At 41.9% G+C, this 24,956-nt stretch overlaps 1 protein-coding gene across 1 annotated transcript in view; it reads right to left on the bottom strand.

The window, feature by feature from the left end:
• Positions 1–24,956, bottom strand: part of FAM107B (family with sequence similarity 107 member B) — a 269,715-nt gene that overhangs the window by 136,049 nt on the left and 108,710 nt on the right. Inside the window, exon 2 of the mRNA XM_017874394.1 lies at positions 20,720–20,777. Within this exon, the coding sequence (XP_017729883.1) occupies positions 20,720–20,777 (58 nt within the window). The remainder of the gene's footprint in view (positions 1–20,719; positions 20,778–24,956) is intronic.

Below are 24,956 nucleotides of genomic sequence, written 5' to 3'. Positions count from 1 at the left end.
CCACATAGTAGACACTCAATTACAATTACAAATATTTGTTGGTTGAATGAATGAAGGAAAGAAAATATTTTAAAAGTTACAGACGAGAAGAATTCTGGGAGCTGTTAGGCTCAATTACAATTTAGTCATTATAATTACTGTCATTCATCACCACAGTCTGGCCAGATTTTCAGTGCCACAAATTGATACTAGCCAACTGGTAGGCAGAGACGTATAAGCATCTCCTATAAAATTGCTAATTCAGGCCAGGTGCGGTGGCTCACGCCTGTAAATCCCAGCACTTTGGGAGGCCAAGGTGGGCGGATCACTTGAGGTCAGGAGTTCAAGACCAGCCTGACCAACATGGTGAAACCCCATCTCTACTATAAAAAAGTGCAAAAAAATTAGCCAGGCATGGTGGTGGGTGCCTGTGATCCCAGGTACTCGGGAGGCTGGGGCAGGAAGAATCACTTGAACCTGGGAGGCAGAGGTTGCAGAGGAGCTGAGATCACACGACTGCATTCCAACGTGGGTGACAAAGTTAGACTCCGTCTCAAAGAAAAAAAAAAGATTGCTAATTCAAACAGTAATATGGATTGCTGTTTGAAAATGAAACAAGGCATTTGCAGTCAACAATTCTGGACTCATCTCAGAGTTCTATAGCATGGTCTGTACCAATGACCAATGCCCTCAGTAAGGGCTGTCTCTAGACCCCAAGGCAATGTGGGAAACACCCTCTAATATTGCTCCAACCAACTCATATATTCATATATGTATTGGGATGCTGACATATTTAAGGAAGGCAGAATTTGTTAAGTCTGCGGAAAAACTGAAAGAATGGAGCGAGAATCCATTTTTAGCGGAAAAAAAAAGGCGATACAAAACATTTTCTTAAGAGGTTTAGCATATTTGAAAAGATGTGCATACAAGAAAGTATTCTTTTACTAATTCAATTAAAATGATCTCAGTCACTTCGGTATTTTCCATTTCTGGTCAGATCTAGACAACAAAGAAGGAAGTGTGATCTGAGGTAATTATGGTCTAACCAGGAGCAAAATAGGCCCCAGGCCTCACAAGGAAGCTTGACCGAAAGAGGAACAGAGCCCTTTGACTTAGTAAAACTGAACTGCTGGGGTCGAACTGACCGGCCCTAATTCGGAGCAGGTGCAATCACTCTGGCCATTTGCTGACAGGCAGCATGGACAAGGGGAAACAAAAAGCCCGGAGAAGTACTGAGTGCTAAGAGGCTTTCAGAGGCGCCTGTTGCTAGGGAACCACTTCCTCTGTGTTGATACCCAGCAAACTCAAGCTATTCAGATATCATTGGAATAATCTCTCTCAGGCTCCAAGGGGAAAAGAAATAGCTCTCAAAGCTCAGACGTCATGGTAACACTGGGAAAAGCCCAGCTTTTCCAGCAGACACCAAAGAGCCAATGATACCAGGAGAAAACCAGAAATGAATGGGCATCTTGTGTTTTATTGAGACACAGAAGACAGGCATCTTCTGTCTGACCCCACCCAGGTGCGTTGGTGGCAAATAGTGACACACCCACAACCCACATGCAATTTTATTATCAGTTCTTTGAGAATGAGATGCTGTTCTTTTCATCTTCAGAACCCATGTCATCTAGCCCAGTGCTTTCCACACCATTCTCCAAGTTGGTGGAATTCAGCTTCTTCATTCCACAAATATTTATCGAGGACTTGGTTCTATGTGCACTGCATGGATGCTATGATAGAGATTAAAAAAGACACAGAGACCATGCACCCAAAGAAGCTTCCTGATCTCAGAAACACAAATGAGGATGAGGTTTGTCTACAAATAATGGTAACACAAATAATGGCAGTATAAACAACATGGTAGGTTTCATTTGTAAACCAAATAAAAAATTCTAAGCCCCACAACCAACTGAATGAACCCCTCCTCTCGGCCAAGGGCATTCTAAAATAAGCCTGAAACACCAGTTCAGGCCATGATGGGAATGCATGATCAGACATGCCTCAGTTTACATTGTTCTCGTTGGAATTCAGGCACAGCTGACTAGCATTAGCGTTAAAACAGAGACCGTAAGACTGACCAAACAGACTCTGTGTGGCAATAAGATAACAACCTGACAGACAGCAGGACCTGAAAGAAATAAAAACATTTTATCCCAAAATATATTTCTTTGATACATTTTGAAATGGCACTGCAAAGCTGTCTCTTGTGAGGAAAACCTATATTTTACAGAGAATCCTCTTCCCTTTCCAGGTCTTTTTTCTGATCTAAGAGAGAATTAACTAAGAGTCTGGCACCTTTTAAAGTCTGTTAAGAAACATTTACCATCTAGTCTCTCTGAAGCCTGCTATCTGGAGGCTTCATCTACGTAATAAGAATCTTAGTCTCCACAGTTCCTTATCTTAACCCAGACACTCCCTTCTATTGATTCCACATCTTTAGATAATACCTTAATACTTTCAACCACTTGCCAAGCAGAAAATCTTTGCATCCACCTGTGACCCGGAAACCCGCCTACTTCGAGTTGTCCCACCTTTTCCAGACTGAAGCAATGTACATCTTACATGTATTAATTTATATCTTATGTTTCCTTAAAATGTTTAAAACCAAGCTGTAGTCTGACCACCTGGGCACATGTTCTTAGGATCTCCTGGGGCTGTGTCACAGGCCATGGTCATTCATATTTGGCTCAGAATACATGTCTTCAAATTTTTTTATGGAGTTTGATTCTTTTCATTGGCACATTGTTTGACTGTTACACATAATGAGGGCCAGTGGGTAGGCAGTGAAGGGTTAGTATTGCTGCTCTTTGGTCATCAGAGGTGCAGGCATCTCCTGTGCATTTCCTCCAGTATCCTTAACACATGGTTTCATCTCTTGGGTCAACACCTAGTCCAAGGTGGCTGCCATAATATCCTGTCAATGTTCCAGACAGCAAGAAGGAGAAAGGACATACTCTCTGGAAGAAGCTTTCCAGGAGCCCCACTGTTGACACTGCTACATTCGAAGTCTTCCCAGCAAAAGCATGAAAGCCTCTTCACCAGCATTATTGTTTTGAGTTGTAAAATCATTCTTATTTGTATACAGTTTTTTATTTTTTATTTTTTTCATTAGGAAGGTGGTAGAAGCTCATTACAGAAAATTTGGAAAATAAATGAATTCATTCTTAACTCTGATTTTTTCTTTTTTTTTGCCATGGAGTCTTGCACTGTCACCCAGGCTGGAGTACAGGAATGCAGGGCACAATGATCTCCCTCCCAGGTTCAAGCAATTCTCCCACCTCAGCTTCCCTAGTAGCTGGGACTACAGGTACCCACCACCACGCCCGGCTCATTTTGGTATTTTTAGTAGAGATGGGGTTTGGGGTTTCACCATGTTGGCCAGGCTGGTCTCGAACTCCTGACCTGAGGTAATTCTCCCGCCCCGGCCTCCCAAAGTGCTGGGATTACAGGCATGAGCCACCACGCCCGGCCTCTCGATACTTATTTAAGAGTAACAAATACTTATTGCATACGCATTGTGAGCATTCCGGTTTAGTTCCTCCATTCCCTAAAACTATGCATCAGTTGTTGTGTTCTGTACTTACAGGTATGGTAAATAATTTTATATCCTACTTCTTTCTACACAGCATTAAACCATTAGCTTTCTTCTATTTTGTTGTATCACTAAATTTCAAGAAGTCATACACGCTCACAGTAAAAGTGAAAATAATATTTTTTAAAAACTCAACCATATTCCCTTGCTCTTACCCTCACAATGCACTCTACTCCAATTTTAGAATAAGTTCAGTATTAAGTGTTAAGGATAGTGAAGGAAACTTCTAACGTCTGAGCTACATCCCAGAGCTCCCCAGTAGGATGAAACTCCAGTCACCAAAAGTGATTCTGTTCCTAATAAGCAATGCTTTATTGGCCTCTTTATACTACTGATACTTCCTGAGACAACCTCCAAATTAAGCAAGCCGTACTAGAATCCTTGTCTCAGGATCTACTTCTGGGGGAACCAAATCAAGACACTTGACAACTTCAGCTAGTATATCATTGGCCAGCCCTATCTATAAGGAGGCTGGGAAATGTCATTTTAGAGCTTGGGCTATAACTGCACTTGACAATATTAGGATTCTCTGGCTAAAGTATATGAATATTGGATAAATATCTGGCCATCTCTGCCATGTGAGATAAGATATATCCACACATGGCTTGGGGCAGTGGCTTACGTCTATAATCTGAGCAGTATATGAATATTGGATAAATATCTGGCCATCTCTGCCATGTGAGATAAGCTATATCCACACATGGCTTGGGGCAGTGGCTCATGTCTATAATCCCAGCACTTTGGGAGGCCGAGGAGGGCAGATCACCTGAGGTCAGCAGTTCGAGACCAGCCTGACCAATATGGAGAAACCCTGTCTCTACTAAAATATAAAACTAAAATACAAAATTAGCCGGCCGTGGTGGTGCGTGCCCGTAATCCCAGCTACTCGGGAGGCTGAGGCAAAATTGCTTGAACCCGGGAAGTGGAGGTTGCAGTGAGCCGAGATTGTGCCATTGCACTCCAGCCTGTGCAACAAGAATGAAACTTCATCTCAAAAAAACAAAACAAAACAGATAGACCCACACATAACCATAAATTATGAGCCATAAGAAGGGGACTGGAGAGATTACTTTTTTCATAGGTACGTATTGACTTCCTTGAGACTGTAGAATTTGACTTGTACCCTCACATCTAGGTGGGATTTTAATAGGTGAATAGATACTCTGACAGTGGCGTGTAGGGTTTATAAGAACAGGTAAAACCTGGACACAGAAAGACAAGTTAGGAGATAATGAAAACGGCTTGGGTGTAAGAGAATAATAACCCAAACCAGAGTGTGATACCAAGACTGGAAAATTTGGAATAGGTATGAGAAATACAGCAAATGAACTCAATAAGATTCATACAGAGGTGAAGTGGAAAGAAGGAATCCAACGTGACCTTGAAGCTTGAAGCCAGGGTGGATGGTAGCACCATAAACAGAAGTTGTACAGTCAGAGAGAAGGGCCAAGTTCAAGGGATGTTTGTTGTCTTTGATTCTACCAGACTTAAACTTAATATTTTGATGGAGTGAAGTCAGATTTAAAACATAGATATTCAACTTCAAATGTTTAAAAAAAAAAAAAAAAAAGCAGTGACTCTCATTTCTATACTTCATCTCAGTCAAAGAATGACTTTCTATGCACAGGGAAAATTCCTTGAGCTCACCCTCCCGCAGAGCTCCTTCCTGACAGAAATCAGGAGGATTAGGCTTTCTAAAGAACACCGGATCCCAGATCCCTGCTGATAAACTCACTAAGTCAGAAAGATACAAAATCAACACTCTCGCTGTAGAGAGAAATTCTCAACTCTGTCCAGATACATATTGGTTTTTGCAGAGTTGTGGAAATGACGAAAAGTATAGGGGTTTGGACTCAACCAGGCCTGGACTGAGTCCTGGCTCCAGCTCTTTCTTGCCATGTGACCTTGGTTAAATTAACTTTTAAAGCTTGAGTTTTCTTATCTGCAAAGGGGAGAAAATATAGCACTACTTTCTAGGGCTGTTAAGAGGATTAAGTAAAAAATCCATGTAAAGCACTTAGCACGGCACGTTATGCATTGCAAGAACACTACTTAGAAAATGTTAGCTATTGTTATTGCCATGGTATCAAGGGTAACGTGGATACCAGAGGTTTTGTGTTCAGTTGTGAGAAAAGACCGATTAAGATAATACGGCCCTGAATGTGCTAAAATCAAATATGGCAGCTGGACCAGATTAACTCAGGACACCACCAGTGGATTAGAATTGGTAGGAAGCTGAGAAAGTTATAGTCACCTGAAGGAGTTAATGCAATTATCCATCTTCTTTAAGACTTTTCAGGTTATTGGGAGAAACCACATACTGTGAGCCCACTTGGAGCACGGCAGTTGTGAAACGAATTCAGGCACAGAAAAAAATGTGATGCATCGACTTCTAGAAACATGGCCATCAGGGTGCGGCTTCATAACTGGCCTTGGCTGAACACAAAACCAAGAAGAGAAAACTCGCAATCCCTGAGTAGAGGGAAGGCTCCATAAATGCTTAATGAATACATGGACAAATTAAACTTGTGACCAAATGAACCATTGCCACGGTATTTACAATTAAGGCCAAATACTAGAATCAGGCCTTTGCAACATGTGCCCTGACGCTTTGAGTCTTAGAACTGTTCTGTTTCCATGGCTCAGAAAAAGCCAAGGAAAGTTTGTTCCTTTTATCATTTTCTCCTTGGAGAGGAAAGCTGAAAATTTCCATGATTACTATGCACACTGGAGTCATGCTTGATCAAAGACTAACTAAAAGGTGCCAGGCACACAGCCAGGCAGGCAAATGTTCTCAAAGGCAATTTCACATCACCAGCCTTGCTGAGCAAGAGCAGAAGCTGTTCTTCACTCCAGCCTCTCAGGAGCACACAGCGGCCTCTCAGTCCCCCTTTCAAGGAAGAGCTCTGGGAGAAAAGCCCATGGTTCTGGAACTTTTCCTGAGACCTCCAAACACCTGTGCCATCATGGTGCAAGCCAGAACTGTTATTTCTAGCTGTGCAGCCACAGCCGTCTGTGTGGCTCCATTTCCTGGTGGCAATCTTCAGAGTTGCAAAATATTTTGTAATTATTCATTACTGAAATCACAAAAAGCCCCTAAATAGTATAGTATTAGCTGCTTATACACAGTAAAATGTAACTGCAGGAAACTTCAGGGAATCGTGTCAAGATCACTGGGTGAGGTTAACGCCCACAAGCTTGATGCTAGTGTTTTCTCCTGTTTCCATAGCAATGACCCCACACGCTCTTACCTGCTCCTCAGACCACAGCCAAAGAAGAGATTTCTGACAACCAAGCAAAAACACAACACTGTCCACACAACTGTAAATATGCAAGGAAGAGTTTCTTCTTGCCTGAAAACTGTAAGGTTTATTATTTGTTTGTGTTTCTTCCTTTTATCTCATATTTCTTCTAACGTCATAAGCCTGGCATTTAAACCCCAAATGCCTGCAGGGGCCAGGCAGGATAGGGAAGTACCAGCTAAAAAGGCAACTCTGGTTGTTTTTTTTTTTTTCACTGCTTAGGAATGCAGGCCTGGTTTGGCTAGTTCTTACAATTTCTCAAGAGAAATTGGAACCTAGTTTTTTACATGAAATTTTCCAGTTTTTAAACATTGGCAACCAATTTTCAAAAACTTTGCAAGTCACAAAAACACATCTACAGCTGAGTTTGCTCTGGTTGTAATATCAGTCATAAGCAGTTGAAATCACCTTTAAGGTCTTCAGAATTACTTCCTATTTTCTGAATATCTGTGTGGAATATAGGCTGCATATTAACCCTAATTATTAATTATAGCTATGTATTAATTCATTAATGAAAGCCATAATTCATTTGAGAAAGGTCTTTATTAACATACTGCTGCTGCATTTGATTATCTCTTGCTCTCATCATTAATCTGTGGTGAAGGATAAGAAACCAGAGGTGATCTTAGCTAGTTTCCTTTAAGACTCTTTTCTTAGCTGTTGTTTTTTCAAGGCTCAAAACAAAATATCTGATTATGTATTCTATTTCACACAGAACCAAACAGCAGTTAATCCAAATGTTTTGGCCCACATTGGCTAATTCAAAAATAAATGATTTTATGATTTAAATCCATTCTTACGCTCAAATAAGCACGTTCAAGTTGAGCTGAACTACGGCAGTAACTAAGTAGATATGCTTTACCATAGCCAACTTCAAGCTGAAAAAATCCCCTTCCCTTTCACTAATCATTAAGTGCCCCTCCATGGATGCATAGGATAGAACACTGTGTTCAGAAAAGGTCAGAAAACTGTGTTCAGAAAAGGAATTTTAAGAAGCTTGAGAATGCTACCATTTTGACCAGTCAGTGGGGTAGCATCTTAGTCCATTTTACATTGCTATAAAGAAATACCTGAGGCTAGGTAATTCATAAAGGAAAGAGGTTTATTTGACTCATGGTTCTGCAGGCTACACAAGCATGGCACCAGCATCTGAGGCAAAAGGGGAGCTGGCATGTGCAGACATTACATGTTGAGAGAGGATGCAAGAGAGAAAAGGAGGTGCCAGATTCTTCAACAATCAGATCCCATGGGACCTAAGGGTGAGAGCTCCCTCAATCCATCAAGATTGACACTAAGCCATTCGTGAAGAAGGATCTGCACTTATGACCAAAACACCTCCCTTTAGTCCCCACCTCCAACACTGGGGATCAAATTTCAACATGAGATTTGGAGGGGACAAATATCCAAACCATAGCAGGTAGTAAGTAGTCAAAGAAGATAGTTTGCATTTAGTGTTTTAATTATTTTTGATAGGTTTTTTTTTTTTTTTCCCTGCTATCTCAGTCAGGCTCACAAATGTTGTTTTGTGTTGTTTTGTTTTGTTTTGCTTTGTTTTGTTTTGAGACAAGTCTTTCTCTGTCACCCAGGCTGGAGTGCAGTGGCACAATCTTGGCTCACTGCAACCTCCGCCTCCCGGATTCAAGTGATTCTCCTGCCTCAGCCTCCTGAGGACCTGGCACAAATGTTTTAAAATATGTTATGGTTGCATTCAATACGGTGATTGTGCCAAGGGACCCTCTCTTAGTTCAGGTTCCCTTAGAAGCAGACCCTGAGGCACGGATTCAGGGGGAAGCAGTTCATATGTGAAGGGAACAGGAGGAGAGGTGGGGAGCCGAGACAGGGGAGGGAAAGTAGCCGCCACAGGATTTATGCAGCTGCTACTCCTGTAGGGGCTGGGACTTAACCCTCCTGGGGATCCCTGGGAGCCAGCTCCACCGCTACCTACCCGAGGGCAAGTGAGCTGCGGTATTTATTCACAAAGTCTGATCAGGGATTGGGTGACAGTTACTCCTCAAGGGATTGAGGCAGGTTCTGGGGTAAGAGGAAGCCTTTACGGAAAGGCATGCAGGTGCCAGAAGTGGGGTCACAGGCACTGAAGTGAAGGGCAAGGGGAGAGGGGCTGGGTGCTGAATGTCGGCCATGCACTCCAACTCCATCAGCTCCTCCTCCCCATCCTTGATATAAACAATTGATATTTTCTCATCTTCCATAAAGTGCTGTGCAGGAACGACTTCAGGACAAGTCCTTTAATGTCTTTTTCACCTGTTCTGGCCCCTGTGCTCCTCCTAGATACAAATTCTGGAGGCGCAACTGATTTACCAGGAAACACTGAGGAGCAGAGCAAGGTATGGTGGCTCCTACACCACCCTGAACGAGAGTGTGGGGCATGCGGGGCCATAAAGAGGCTGACTTCACAGGGAACTTCCAGGGTCAAAATTTCACTTCATTTAAAGGTTTTCAGGAAAACATGGGTAAATAGCAAAAACAATGCCAACAACAACCATCTTTGAGATTTGAAAACTTTGGATTTTCTCTCTTGGGAGTCTTTGTGACCATCGGTTGAAATTTCTAGATGACAATTTCCACCTTCCACGTCATCAGAATGGAAGGAGAGGTGCACTCCAAGGAGACAGGTGATTGGACATTCGGGTCCCTGGCATGCAATATACAAGTTCATCTTTTATTCCTATGTGGGGAAGGAAGTAAGAGTAAGAAGTGGGTAGAGAGATTCCTTCAGGATGGAAACATTTAAAGACCATCACTTTACTTCTGATTTTGGATGTTAACGTCACCTTCAGAATTCCTCCTCCTCTAAGTAATTTTTACAAAGGGCCAACATTAAATTTTAAACCAACAAATATTAAAAGAAAGTGAAAGAGTGTAGAAACGCATCTTGTGGCACACACAAAAAATTAGGCAATTCTGCTGCAATTTGTGCACACTGAAAATTTCATTGCTGTTAACCAGTAACTGGTTCACCTTGCAACCTGGGTAAACTTCTGGAAAGTTCCATGCCTCCATTCCCACTGTGTTATGAAGACATAGGATTGGATGGAGAAGAATAAGTAATACTAAATAGATTACTGAGGTGTCCCATGGGTGGGTGGGCACAATGTCAAGGCTGAACAGCTTGCTGCACAGGTACAGCTCAGCTCCCCTTTAAGGCACATGTGCCCAGTCCATCAACAACACATCAGGCTTATTTTGAATACAGAGGACTAAATCAAAACCTCATTTTATGTATTTTTGTATTTTCTCATTTATGAACAATAAATGGTCTGTTAAATTTTCTAAACAGAAAAATCTGGAAGCAATTTGCTCTCTGCCCATGTAGAGAGGAGAAAGCACAGATTGCTCTCCAGTGACTCTGAGGAGGATGAATGCCAGGGTTTTCAAACCCTGGGTGGTAACACCACTTGACAAATTCGGCCTAGGAGGGTGCTGAGTACTTGGAAATCCTATCTCATTAGCCTGACACCTTCTCAAGGCAAAATGGCAGAGGACTGGACGCAGATTGGTACATCTTGAATAGGCAGGCCAGGAAGTCTCCCTTCACTTCAGACCCGGAGCATACCATTGCTGGCCTTACCCTCCCAAAGACAGACACCTCCAGCCCCAAATCCCCACCCCACCCCTGGTCAACAGAGAAACATCTCCTTGGATTCTAGGGCAATTTTGACAGACTTAACGGGTGGAAAAAAATCTAGAACCTAGATGGAAAACCAACCAACTTTCTCCTACTTACACTTAATAATGCAAGATCTGTAAGTGCATTCTAGAAACATTTTCTTTTCGTTAATATATATTATAGCCCATGGCCTCTTGTTCACTGGTGTTTTAAGTTTTTGGAACAGGGAACGTATCACTTGCACATCTATGTTCCTCTAATAAACCTCCAGCGACAAGCATGTTGCCACCTTCACTTTTTTTTTCTTTTTTTTTTTTTGAGTCTGGTCTCACTCTGTCGCCCAGTCTGGAGTGCAGTGGCACAATCCCAGCTCACTGCAGTCTTGGCAGCCCAGACTCAAGAGATCCTCCCACCTTAGCCTCGCAAGTAGCTGAGACTGCAACCACACACCACCACACCTGGCTAATGTTTTCTCTTTTTTTGTAGGTTGGGGTTTTGTTATGTCGCTCAAGCTGGTCTCCAACTCCTGGGCTCAAGGGATCCACCCACTTCGGCCCCCGAAAGTGCTGGGATTACAGGCGTGAGCCACTGCACTCGCTCAACCTTCATTTCTTTAGAAGAATTTATACAACAGTGAAAATCCAATTACTATTATTCGAAATAGAGACAAAATGATAAGACTCTTTAGACTAAAATGCAAACTATGATAGTTGAGTCCCATAAAAGAGTTTAGAGACCAGGTCTTCACTGAAAGTCATCATCTACAGCCCTCAGGAGCATTTCCCCTAAGAAAAGTCTTCCTGTGACCCCACAGACTGTCCTAGGGTTAAGGGAACAGAAAGAAAGTAAACCCAGGACAAAGGAAGTACATTTAGCATCTTGAAGGCAAGACCCATGTCTGACTCATCTTTGACTCTCTGTGGATCAGCATGGTTTGCTTTATATGTGTTAAGTACCCAAATAAACAACAGTTTTTATATCCAAGTCACGTTGTAAACCAGACTCAATCATTCATTCACACATGCATACTTTAGCCAAACAACCATTACTTTTCAGTTCCTACATAGTCCAAGCATTGTGCAAGGAGCTGGGGGCAGAAAACAAAGAGAAAAAGATGTAACATCCAGTTTCTGATTCATCTGCTTCACTTGATCTTAGCCAAAGGCTAAGAAGTGATTGATGCATCTACTTGCTTCAGCAAGATTGAAAAGAGCAAGTATTCATTCCCCATTTAATAAATATTCATTGAGTGCCTCCTATATGTCAGGCTCCATCCTAGGCATTCATTATATTTGCAGCAGGACACAAAATGGTCAAACATCCCTGCCTTCATGATGCTTACCTTACAGAAGGGGAAGATAGACAAAAAGCAAGTGAATTATATAATATGTAGAGAGTGACAAGTGGTTTCAAGAACCAAAACACACAAGGAAGTAAGACTTGAAGGAAAGGTTGCAGTTTTGCAGAAAGAGGTCAAGGAAGCTCTCATTGAAAACAAAGACCCGACAGAAGGAGCTGTGCCAACCAAAAAGTCCCATAAAGAATTTGGGGACAAGGTGTTCACTGAAAGTCATCTACTACCCCCAGTAGCATTTTCCGTAATAAAAGGCCTCCCATGAACCCTCAAACTGTCTACCTTGGCCAGGCGCGGTGGCTCACACCTGTAATCCTAGCACTTTGAGAGGCTGAGGTGGGTGGATCACCTAAGGTCAGGAGTTAGAGACCAGCCTCACCAACATGGCGAAACCTTGTCTCTACTGAAAATACAAAAATTAGCTGGGCATGGTGGCACGCACCTGTAGTCCCACCTACTCTGGAGGCTGAGGCAGGTGACTTGCTGCAAGGGAAGGGGCAGAGGTTGCAGTGAACTGAGATTGCCCCACTTCACTCCAGCCTAGGTGAAAGAAAGAAACTCCGTCTCAAAAACAAAACAAAACTAAACAAAACAAACAAACAAAAAAACTGTCTGCCCTAAGGTTAAGGGAATGGAAAGAAAGCAAACTCAGGATAAGTTTCCCTTCTTTTTTTTCTCACCTTCCTATCTCAACGGTTTTCTGTTCATCTGTGGCCAAAGACTCAGAAAAATCTGTATGGAAGATAAACAACTCTTGTACAAAATTAGAGAGGTGTGTGACTGAGATAAATAGTGGGTTCTGGTGGAAACTGCACTGTTGACTGTTCTCCCACTACATGAAAGTAAAAGCAGACACTTTGTCTGAATTGTCAGAAAATGGGTCTCATTTTGTCACCTCCTGAGATGCCCAGCAAGGAGATCTGAACTCCAAGTGTCATGGACCTTCCCGCAGAGGGGCTGGCCTCGTGTGCACAGCAACAAGGAACTGATCAGTGGAACCCCAGTCTCACTTCCCCATAGAAGTTACAAAAATACCTATTTTTTTCCTCATTGCATCCATTTTTAGGTAAAGAATTTTAACTGTTTGGGGTTCGTTACTTCACACTTAAGAAATCTACAAACCACAGGAAATGAAACTTGACTAAATGCAGATGACACAGACAGCCAACTCTGAAAATGTACTGGGCTCCCCTCAGTTCTAGATGACCTTTAGCAAAAAGAGGGTGTTCTGATGAAACCATTTGTAACCAACTGCCTCCAACTTACAGGATTCTCCCCTCATGTGACCAAGCAGTGTAATCTTTGAGGCCCTGGCAGCACAGGTTGAGTGAAACCTAAAAGAGAATAAGGATTCCACAAGGTCTTCTGGAATGGTGCACAAATTGGAAAGTTGTTTCAGCATTCAAAAAGACTTGGCCTGTTTCTAAAGCAATGCATGGTTTAAAAGGAATGGCAAATTGAAGCCAACATTTTTCAAACACATTTCACTTAAAAAAAATGGCCACTAGAAAGAATGCAACTTATTTTCAAAAAGAATTCTATCAAGAAAGCATGGTTGGCCCATTCATCCATCTCCCTGCCCACAAAGGAATGAATGAATGAAGACAAGATGTGCCACCTCTGAAAGACTGTTAATCTCCCTCTCTCTATAAAAGTGGTACTATGTGATTTCTACTCATTTGATTACAAATAAAATTAGTAAGTGAAGGATCCGTAGTTTCTGTATGTCACCTATAAACCTGAGTCTTTGTGCTAAAATTGTTCAAATGTTCAATTGAATCTTACCCAATACCAATGCCTTTGCATATTGCATGTGTTATATATGCATGGTGCTTAGCTTGTTCTGAGAGCCATTTGGAGGAATAAGAAGAGAGTAAATGTAGCCTCATTCTAGAACTTTATTTCTAGAATGAAAAGGTAGAGCAACCCATAGAAGGCTCTAGAAAAGAAGCACATACCATGGAAAGGCAAAAAGGAAAGAGATGCTACCCAGGTCATATGGTTTGGATTTGTGTCCTTCCCCAAATCTCATGTCAAATTGTAACCCCCAATGTTGGAGGAGGGGCCTGGCAGGAGGTGACTGGATCATGAGTGGATTTTCCCCTGTTCTTGTGATAGTGAATTCTCACTAGATCTGGTTGTTTAAAAGTATGTAGCACCTTCCTCTTCACCCTCTTCCTCCTTCTCCAGCCATGTAGGACCTGCCTACTTCCCCTTCACCTTCTGCCATGATTGTAAGTTTCCCAAGGCCTCCCCAGCCATGTTTCCTGTACAGCCTGCAGAACTGTGTTCCAATTAAACCTCTTTTCTTTAAAAATTATCCCGTCTCAGGTAGTTCTTTACAGCAATGCAAGAAAGGACTAATTCACCAGAGAAGTGTGATGGTTGATTCTCTGTGTCAAATTGACTGGGCTAAGGGGTGCCCAGATTAAACGTTATTTCTGGATGTGTCCACGACAGTGTATCCAGATGAGATGAACATCTAAATCAGCAAAGTCAGTGAAGCTGATCACCCTCCCCAGTGTAGGTGGGCATTACCCAATCTGTGGAAGGTCTGAATAGAACAAACGGGGAAAGGGGAAGGAATTCACTCCTTCTGCTTTCTGTGTGACTGCTTGAGCTGGGACATCAGTCTTCTCTGCCCTTGTTCTGGAACTGACACCATTGGCTCTCCTGGTTCTCGGGCCTTTGGACTTGGACTAGAATTTCACCACTTGGGCTCTTGGATCTACAGTCTGTAAAGGGCATATCGTGGGACTTCTCAGCCTCCAAAATCATGTGAGCCAATTCCTCATAATAAATCTCCTTCTATATCTATGTCCCAGTGGTTCTGTTTCTCTGGAGAACTCTGACTAGTTCAGGAAGAGAGTGATTTTGGTTTTGCAGCTGCTGAGAAGTGAGGCACAAGCCCAGGTGAGAAAAGGTAAACCAGTGACTGTCCCTGTCCTCAGCAACTTCAAATAACTGGCTCACCCTCAGAGAGTCATGTAGTGAGGCTTCAAATTGTGTCTTCTCGCTGACATGCAGTTCTCTCTGTCTGTGGCATTGTGGTCTTTCCCTCATCACTATTAGTAAAGGATCTTTGTTCTAGTCTCTATTATCAGAACAGCATCCTGACCACATCATAGGAACTCTTAAGTATGGAAAACTTTCCTTTGCAGGGTCTCCACCCAACGTATCACCATTACCTCATTCTTCCTTCTCCCTACGTGGAGTTATAAACATAGCCCAGGTTCAGTTTTTTTATATGTTCTTTATTTTTGCATTGAATATTATATAGAAGGGATTGCAAAGCATCTTTAAAAATGGCACCTTCGAATAAAGGACCTCACCTCACTTTTAAACAGACATAATCCCTGCTTTTAGGGAGCACACAGTCTAACGGAGTCTTTACTGACTGCTCCCATCATTTAGGGCCTTCTATGCTCAGGTGAAGGAAATGACCAGCCACGCTGTGTAATTGCTGCTGGAGGCAATTCTCCCTACATCTGACCTCTGACCTGCCTGGGTTGTTTTTGCTTGTTTGTTTGTTTTGTTTTGTTTTTGAGACAGGGTCTCACTCTGTCACCCAGGCTGCAGTGCAGTGGCACAATCATGGCTCATTGCAGCTTCGACCACCTGGGCTCAAGTGATCTTCCCACATCAACCTCCCCAGTAGCTGGGACCACAGGTATGTGCCACCATGCACAGCTAATTTTTTTAATTTTTTTGTAGAGACTGGGTCTCACCATGATGATCTCTGTCCTTTTTTTTTTTTTGAGACGGAGTCTCGCTCTGTCGCCAGGCTGGAGTGCAGTGGCCGGATCTCAGCTCACTGCAAGCTCCGCCTCTCGGGTTTACGCCATTCTCCTGCCTCAGCCTCCCGAGTAGCTGGGACTACAGGTGCCCGCCACCTCGCCCGGCTAGTTTTTTTTGTGTGTGTATTTTTTAGTAGAGACGGGGTTTCACCGTGTTAGCCAGGATGGTCTCGATCTCCTGACCTCGTGATCCGCCCATCTCGGCCTCCCAAAGTGCTGGGATTACAGGCTTGAGCCACCGCGCCCGGCCTCTCTGTCCTTCTTTACCTGTTTGTTGATGTTTAAAATCCCTTTCATAACCACACATCTTTTCATTCCATAAGTAGATCTGAGGCTTAACATACCAATAGGCCGAAAGAGGGGACACAGTGCACCAAGGTATATGTGCTTGAGTGCATGCCATTCTGATGATGGAGAAACTGGGAAGCGAAGGTGTAGAGGAAGGAACCCCACTGTGATGGTTAATATTGAGTGTCAACTTGATTGGATTGAAGGATGCAAAGTATTGTTTCCGAGTGTGTTGGTGAGAGGATTGCCAACGGAGATTAACGTTTGAGTCAGCGGATTAGGAGAGGCAGACCCACCCTCAGTCTGGGTGGGTACCATCTAGTCAGCTGCCAGCATGGCTAGAATAAAAGCAGAAAGAAGAAAGTGGAAAGAACAGATTTGCTGAGTCTTCTAGTCTTCATCTTTCTCCCGTTCTGGATGCTTCCTGCCCTTGAACATTAGACTCCAAGTTCTTCAGCTTTTGGACTCTTGGGCTTATGCCAGTGGTTTGCCAGGGGCTCCCAGGCCTTCGGCCACAGACTGAAGGCTGCACTGTCAGCTTCCCTACTTTTGAGATTTTGAGTTCAGACTGACTTCCTTGCCCCTCAGCTTGCAGAAGGTCTATTGTGGGACTTCTCCTTGTGATCATGTCAGTCAATACTCCTTAATAAATTCCCCTTCATAAATGCATCTATCCTATTAGTTCTGTCCCTCTAGAGAACTCTGACTAATACACTCACTGAAGAGGCTTGGAACATAGAAAGGGCAGGTGTGATAAAAAGGTAAACTTCATCTCCCTGCAGAACCTGCTCAGCACTTCTCTTGCTGAAATGGGGCACCCATTGACAATTCATCAAATTAAAAGGAACTTCCTACAAATGGGCTAATGTATCCATGAAGCTAGTATATCCACAAAGTGACGAGGAAATGCAATCTGATTCCGGGAAAGGCATTAAGGTTCCATCTTTCAATCACCTACTAAGAAAGGTCTCCAATGTACACACACACAATTATCTGAGGGCAGAAGACAGTAACGATGGTGGTAAAGACAGAGCACACTCCTAACTGGTCTGTCATTGTCATGTGGGTGGTTCCTACAAGTATTAATACAAATTATAGACCTCAGGATGAAGTCTTAGATGCCCAAGACTTAGATCATCAGTCACAAAATAATAATAATAATAATAATAATAAAAACAAATGAACTGAATTCCAAGTAGGTATCACTTGGAATTCAATTTACAGTATTTGGGTTTTGCTTTATAAACACCCTGGCTTACATGTCTCCCTTCACACATGAATTTCATCTCTATCCTTCAAGGCCCAGCTCTTATGGTGCATTCTCTTGAAAAACTTCCTGGATTCCTCCAGCTGCGTTTCTTTCACCTCCTTAGTGCTCCCTGGCTCCCGGCTCATGTCTTTGTTTCAGCATATATAGTATTCCACCTTTTGTCCTAGCTCTCTGTGTTCATGTTTGAAAGGCTCCATTTGACTAAAGCTCTGTGAAGGCAAGACTTTCACAGTACCCTGCTTTCTCTAAAACTTATATTTTACTCTTTAAAGGCTGCCATTTCTTATAACTCACATTTTATTTGTCTAATGGCTATATTTCTCACTTTCCATACATTCCAGGAAGTTGGAGTCATGTCTGTTGTATTCACCACACTAAATACAGTCATGTACCATGTAACAATGTTTTGGTTAACAGCAAACCACATATATAACAGTGGACCCATAAGATTATACTACTGTATTTTTTACTGTACCTCTTTTATGGTGAGATATGTTTAGATACACAAATACCACTGTGTCATAATTGCCTATAATATCCAGTGTAATAACATGCTGTACAGGTTTATAGCCTAGAAGCAGTAGGCAACACCACATAGTCTCAGTGTGTTGTAGGCTATACCATCTAGGTTTGCGTAAGTGCCCTCTATGACGGTCACACAATGATAAAATTGCCTAGTGACACATTTCTCAGAATGTATCCTCCTTCATACTTTTCAAATAATTTAGCAGACACAACTTATACCTAATAGGATTTTAAAGAATGGTTAATCAATATGGGAGATCTGGATAGAATTCTAGAACTAGAAACACATGTACACCCAAAGCAAGATGCAATGCAAATACACACATTTAGGAATAAATCCTGAATAAAGAGGAAGAGGAGCTCTATAGCAAGCCCCAAAGTCAGTGGACCCAAGCATTTTAAAGAAATAATGAGGAACTGCATTTTCTGCTTGAAATTTCCACTTAGACAACAGCATTGTTAGATGTTTTTGAAGAAAGTAAAGTAATAAGCCTTTTATTCTTGTGTCAATAATCTAAAACCATACCAGTTGATCACAGAGAAATCGGGATTACAAATGTCTACGTACACTTCATTTGTTCTTTTCTGCAGAATTATTTTCAGGGAGATGTCCAGCTCCAAATGCATTTGCTGAGGGAAATCCTTACCACTTTGCTGAATCTCTAGTAACACCCACTGAGGGCCTAAGGAGCTGGGAACCCTAGCAGAATTTTCAGAATGGGATGTCTAATTTCTCACCCTGAGGTGTCATAAAAGAACTCAGTAAAGTCACCTCATTTCTTAGACAGTCTTTAGTGAGTAGTGATGCCCTCCCACCATGTGTGAACAAATGTTCACAAAATGTAGTAGGCACTATGCCAAGAGAGCAAATAAAAGCATTTATAACAGCAGCTGGGAAATTCAAAGCCTTTGAGTTGGCTGAATTTGCATTGATGCAGCCAAGACCATCCTCCCAGCCTTCTTCTCTAGCTGAGAAGTGAAACAAGGGCAAATGTGCAAAAGTGGTACTCAGAGTCATTTTCAAAGGTATGATATGTAAACTACACCACTGCCCCTACTATGCCCCTATTATGAAAGTAGGCTTTCAAACTCCAGTCTTCATTACAAGTATCACCAACCCCAAGGGGCCTTCTTTGATCCTGCTTCCCAATGCAAATTGAATTGCTCCTTCCTCGGTGCTCCCAGCAGCACTTTGATTATATAGATATTTTCACATTATTTATCATACTACAAATATAATTTGTTGTCTTGAGGGCAAGTGCCATGTCATATTTTTTTTTATAACCCAGAAATTTAAAATAGGCATGGTGTTGGCCTACGCCAAACCTACCCCACCTATACCCTTACTACAGACAGGAAGAGAGTGCCTTGCTCATAATGGACATCAGGGGGTCACTTAACAAAAATTTACTGAATTACTACTATGTGCCAGGCACTGTCCAAGGTACTAGGGATACCATTAAACAAGACTGTTAATGTCCTTGCTCTCTAAGAGACAATATTGCAATAAACCACAGATTAACAGAAAGATTATTTTGGATCGTGTATTAGGCCATTCTCATTCTGCTATAAAGGACTGCAAGAGACTGGGTAATTTATAAAGAAAAGAGGTTGAATTGACTCATAGTTCTGCAGGCCTAAGGAGGCGTCAGGAAACTTACAATCATGGCGGAAGCAGAAGCAAACACGTCCTTCTTCATATGACAGCAGCAAGGAGAAATGCAGAGTGAAGGAGGAGCAGCCCCTTATAAGGCCATCATATCTCGTGAGAACTCACTATCATGAGAACAGCATGAGGGTAACTGCCCCCATGATTAAATTACCTCCCACTGTGTCCCTCCCACAACACATGGGGATTATGGGAACTGCAATCCAAGGTGAGATTTGGGTGGGGACACAGAGCCAAACCATATCAGATTAGAATAAGCATCATGAAAAAAAGTGTGTAATGGGATGAAGAGAGATTTGGAAGAATGCCAAGATGGTTGGGAAAGTTTTCTCTGGGACAGGATGTTTGAACTGAGCCATCTGTACAAGGATCTGCAAGGGGAGAGTGTTCCAGGAAGAGGCACTAAATTAAAGCAATGTTGGTAATTGATGGGGGTACAGGGAACTTGGGAGGGGGTGGGTGTAGAGGGAAAGGGTGGAGTTGATTAATTGCTCATTCTGTCTCCTTCATCTATACCAGAGTAGGGTGCTACTTTTCCTCTCACTTTGCATACTCTTTTCATTACCACTTCCAATTTCTTAATTCTTTTCCCTAATTTCCATTAAATTACAAGAACATGAGCCTTTGCCAGCAGCAAACACATCTGGAGCCATCTTCTAACACCGAATCACATAAAACACCAAACTAAAACTAAAAGCCGTTGGTAAATAGAGGCTGAGAGTATTAAGATTTAGTTTTCATTATTATTAGGTCCATTCAGCTAATGTTTATTTTATGACGATTACATCTCATTATCATTACAGATCTTAGTCATAAACCAAGTTATAAACTCACTCGTCATTTATTTCTTTCCACATTAGCTCCTAGGAAGTCCTATTGTGGCATAAATCACTTTAGCAAAGCTGTGTACTTGACCACTGACAAACATAAAAATCCCCCAACAAACTTATCTAAATAATGTTTCCCAAGAAAATCATAAATATTTCAGTAAATAACGATACTTCTTAGTTTAGCATTACTGAATTTGAAATTTTTTCATCATTATCGTCATCTACTTCTTTGCAAGTGTTTGTTCATCAAGAACTGTAATCAATAAAAGAAAGAAGACAAAGAAGAGAACGAGCTATTTTCTGCATCACAACCAGATTGTCCAGATGTCGTGCCTGGAATACATCACACGTGACATTTCTAGTCATGTTTCCAGTCATTTGGAACATATAGGTTTTCCTTTGCAATCTGCAAAGCTTTAGGATGCTCCAAACACTTCTGTCAGCAACAGCAGCCTGGAAAAGGAATCATACAGAATGTACTCTACCTGATGTCATCTTCTGCACCAGCTCGAGGCACTTAGGTTCTTCTTGAAATTCTTCTTCCTAAGCGCCCACAGAACAGAAAAGCAGGGAGAAAGTAAAAATTCATTAATGTAAGGCAATATTTTTTACAAGCCTGCTAATTAATATGAGATCAACACCTGAAAAACTTAAACCATGCCTTAAAGAACTGAGGTTTTGGACAAGCTACTACAAATCAACAATAAATGCCAAGTAGAGTAACTATAGGAGCGTTGGGCGTCACAACTCCAGGGTGCTATTCACATGGTAGTGTCTACGCATGTTGTCCCTGGAGTGGTACAACCCAGGGGCCCACTGTGACTAATACATTTGAAGGCACCTGAGACTTAGAAATGATGGTGACGGTTTTCTGTTTGTTTGTTTGTTTGTTTTTTGAGGTGGAGTCTCCCTCTGTCGCCAAACTGGAGTGCAGTGGCGCGATCTCGGCTCACTGCAACCTCCAACTCCCTGGTTCAAGTGATTCTCCCGCATCAGCCTTCTGAATAGCTAGGATTACAGGCACGCACCACCACGTCTGGCTAATTTTTTTTTTTTTTTTTTTTTTTTTTTTTGTATTTTAGTAGAGATGGGGTTTCACCATGTTGGCCAGCATGGTCTCGATCTCCTGACCTCATGATCTGCCTGCCTTGGCCTCCCAAAGTGCTAGGGTTGCAGGCGTGAGCCACCACGCCAGGCCAGGTTTTTCATAAAATAGAAATGCCACCAGCATGGCTGAACAAAGAGAATTAAGTTTTGTTTTTCATTGTTCAAGGAACTGATTTCATGTACTTCTGAAGTTCCATCATTATTCACAGTTATATTTTTATCTCTAAGAAGGTAGGTGTACACATTCTTCTCTGAGTCCCAGTATGATATTCTTTAATGACAATGGTTGTCACCGCTATAACACTGATAACAGTAGACCCCATTAGAAATGAGGGAGATAAATTCAGAGGAATATCTAAATAATCCTTTTCTTATTTTGCTTGCAAGATGACTTTATGCCAACTAATTTACTTGCTTTTCTGTTCATTAAACAAATATTTGTTGAGTGTCTGCTACGGGCTATTTCTGTGGGATCTTAACCTTTAGGCAGGATACCTTCTAACATCCCTTGAATTATACAGCAGGAAGTTACCTACTCAGCTTCCTTCCTAGCCTGGCAGGAAGGCTACATGCTTACTTTGTTCTTTCTAAGAATTTAGCCCAATAGAATATACGCTAGACCATAGTAAAGTATATGGGTGTAGGGTTCCATAAATAAAAACTGGGGCTATTCTATAACCAGAGTGAAAAAAATGGAATTCAAAAACTGATATTATTCATTATAGGAATACTCTCTCAAATTTGTTCTAAGTTTGCCAGTTCTCAGTAATATCTCATCTGGATTAGAACTCACCAGACGCTAGAGCTCAGTAAGATAAAGGTCCAGGCCAGGTGCGGTGGCTCACGCCTGTAATCCTAGCACTTTGGGAGGCTGAGGCAGGCAGATTGCCTGAGCTCAGGAGTTCAAGACCAGCCTGGGCCACATGGCGAAACCCTATCTCTACAAAAAATACAAAAAAAATTAGCCAGGTGTGGTTTTGCCTGCCTGTAATCCCAGCTACTCAGGAGGCTGTGGCAGGAGAATCACTTGAGCCTGGGAGGTGGAGGTTGCAGTGAGCTGAGATTGCACCACTGTACTCCAGCCTGGGCGACAGGACGACAGAGTGAGACTCTGTCAAAAAGAAAAGAAAAGAAAAGGAAGAAAGAAATGTCCTTTTCAAAGGAAAACAGTATATCAAAGGGATATCTGCACTCCCATATTTATTTGAGCACTATTCACAAAAATCAACCTGAGCATCCATCACCAGATAAATGGATACATAAAGAAAATACGGTAAATATACACAATGGAATACTACTGGCCACAAAAAAAAATGAAACTCTGTCATTTGCAGCAACATGGATGAAACTGGAAGTCATTAAATGAAATAAGCCAGGCCTGGAAAGATAAATATCTGTTTGTCTTTCTCATATGTTCTTATTCTTGTTGCATGTTCTTATTCATATGTGAGAACTAGAAACATTGATCTCATGGAAATAGAGAGTGGAATGATAATTACCAGAGTCAGGGAAGGATGTGGTGTGGGGAATGAAGAGAAGTTGGTTAATGGTTACAAACATACAGCTAGACAGAAGCAATACATTCTAATGTTCATAGCAGAGCAGGGTGACTACAGTTAACAACAATGTATTGCATATTTCAAAGTAGCTAGAAGAGAGAACTTGAAATGTTCCCAATACATGGAAATCATAAATACTTGCATAATGGATATCCTAAATGCCTTGACTTGATCATCATACATTTTATGCATATAACAAAATATCACGAGTGCCCCATAAATATGTGAAATATTATGTATCAATAAACATGTTTTAAAAGAAATGTCTTTCTTAATTCACAAAACTGGTTTCATTAAATTGCCGTAAGTATCAACTTAGAAGTGAATTGATTTCACCGTGTTGGGAACAAATGTTTTTCCAGAGATCAAGAATCATCTCCAAATCTTCATCATCAGAGACCATTTCCAAAAATGTATACTACTTTTAAAACCCATGGAATCGTATTGGCATAAGCAATTTGAGTGAATAAGGCTTCAGTTCAATTATCTCAAATGTATGTGTTATAAGAAATTTTAATGAAAATTGCCTCCAAAATTACATATTTGAAGGGGGTATGAATTAATAGTAGTACACCAAAGAATATGTAAATAACAGAAAAGCCCCATCACACAGCAAATAAATGCAGTAAGTCATTTCTTGTTTCACAAGACCCAACCGAACAGTGTGTAATGAACCACGAGGAGTTATTTTATAATACAGCCACAGGCGAAGTCTCTTGAGAGACCAAAATAATCCAAATAAAGTCATTTTCAAGATGAAAAGACTCTCCCCTTTGAGCCAATAAGACTGTTTACTTTTTTATTGCTCTGAATTCCAGAACTGTGAAATAACATAGCCCTTTAGCTCTTCTCCAAACATATTTATTACTCCATCTTAAATAGCCCCTCCCTAAGGTTTCCCTTTGACTAGTGAGAGTTGCAAAGTCCCGCAACAATCTGCAGAGGGAAGGATGTTGGAAATGCTCTTGGTTGGAGAGCTCTCAGCACACAATAAACAAGCATCTGTCCTCAATAGTATAAACTATGTTCTATTTAGAGAAAAGAAGCTGAGCTCCTTCAATTCTTGTGTCTCTTTTCTTCAGCACAAGTCTGCAATTTGCTGAATGCGTTCGTAGTGGCTTTTTCCCAGCAAAGCTAGAATAAAATGACAACAGTCCAACTGTAGTAGACATCTGTTGATTTTGCTGCCTGGTACTCACTCACTCACTACCTACTAAGTGCATCCCGATTTCCTCCTTAAAGCCATCTCATCCCATCTCATCCCACTCTTAAGGAACTGTGGTTTTCTGTGCTCCATGAAACTGACTCCTTCCCCACCACCCAACTCCAGGGGTGGAACATGTGACCCAGGCCTGTGCCCATCAGTCTGTTGCATTTCCCTCTGATTGGTAGAGTGATTGTGTTCCAGGACTGTTCCTTAGTTCAGCTAAAGACAGAGTTCTTTGTCCCATGGCCATGAAAATTAAGGCTTGCAGACAATTTGAAAAAGCTCACCAACAATTTGAATGGTGAGTAAGACAGGGTTTTACTGGGTGAAAAGGAAGAAAAGGGGGAAACAGGGACTCTTGCTAGGTCAGAGTCTGGCTATAGCCCTTCCTGATGGAATCCCAGGTTACACCTAGGAAGACAAGGGGCCAGGCTCCTCCCTGATGCAAATGGCAGGAAATTCCCGAGGCTCCACCCCAAGTGGGAAGGCTGGTTAGAGGTTTTCTGGGGACCCCCTCTCATCTCGCTGTCTGAATGTGACCCACTAAGGGTTAATGAGACCTAATGAGATTTTTCTCTGGACTTCTGGGAAAATGACTCCTGTTCTTACCCACTGGCCCTGAAACCAGAGACAGGGCTTGCAGCTGCTGCTGTAGCCACCACCTCCTTATGACTTGCAGCTGAAACTGAAGCCCACACAAAGGAAGGCGGAGCCAAGAGATGCTCCAGTGCTTTCTTCTGTTGATATCAACTAAGCCCCAAATTCAGCCAGGCCTGAAGCAAGATTAACCCTGGACTTTTCTGCAAAATCCAGCTAATACACTCCCTTTTATTTTAAAAAAAAAAAAAA

The sequence above is a fragment of the Rhinopithecus bieti genome, unplaced genomic scaffold (assembly GCF_001698545.2).
Source record: "Rhinopithecus bieti isolate Rb0 unplaced genomic scaffold, ASM169854v2 scaffold_1012, whole genome shotgun sequence".
In the NCBI taxonomy this organism is placed as follows: Eukaryota; Metazoa; Chordata; class Mammalia; order Primates; family Cercopithecidae; genus Rhinopithecus; species Rhinopithecus bieti.
This window is presented reverse-complemented; position numbering and strand designations above follow the sequence as displayed.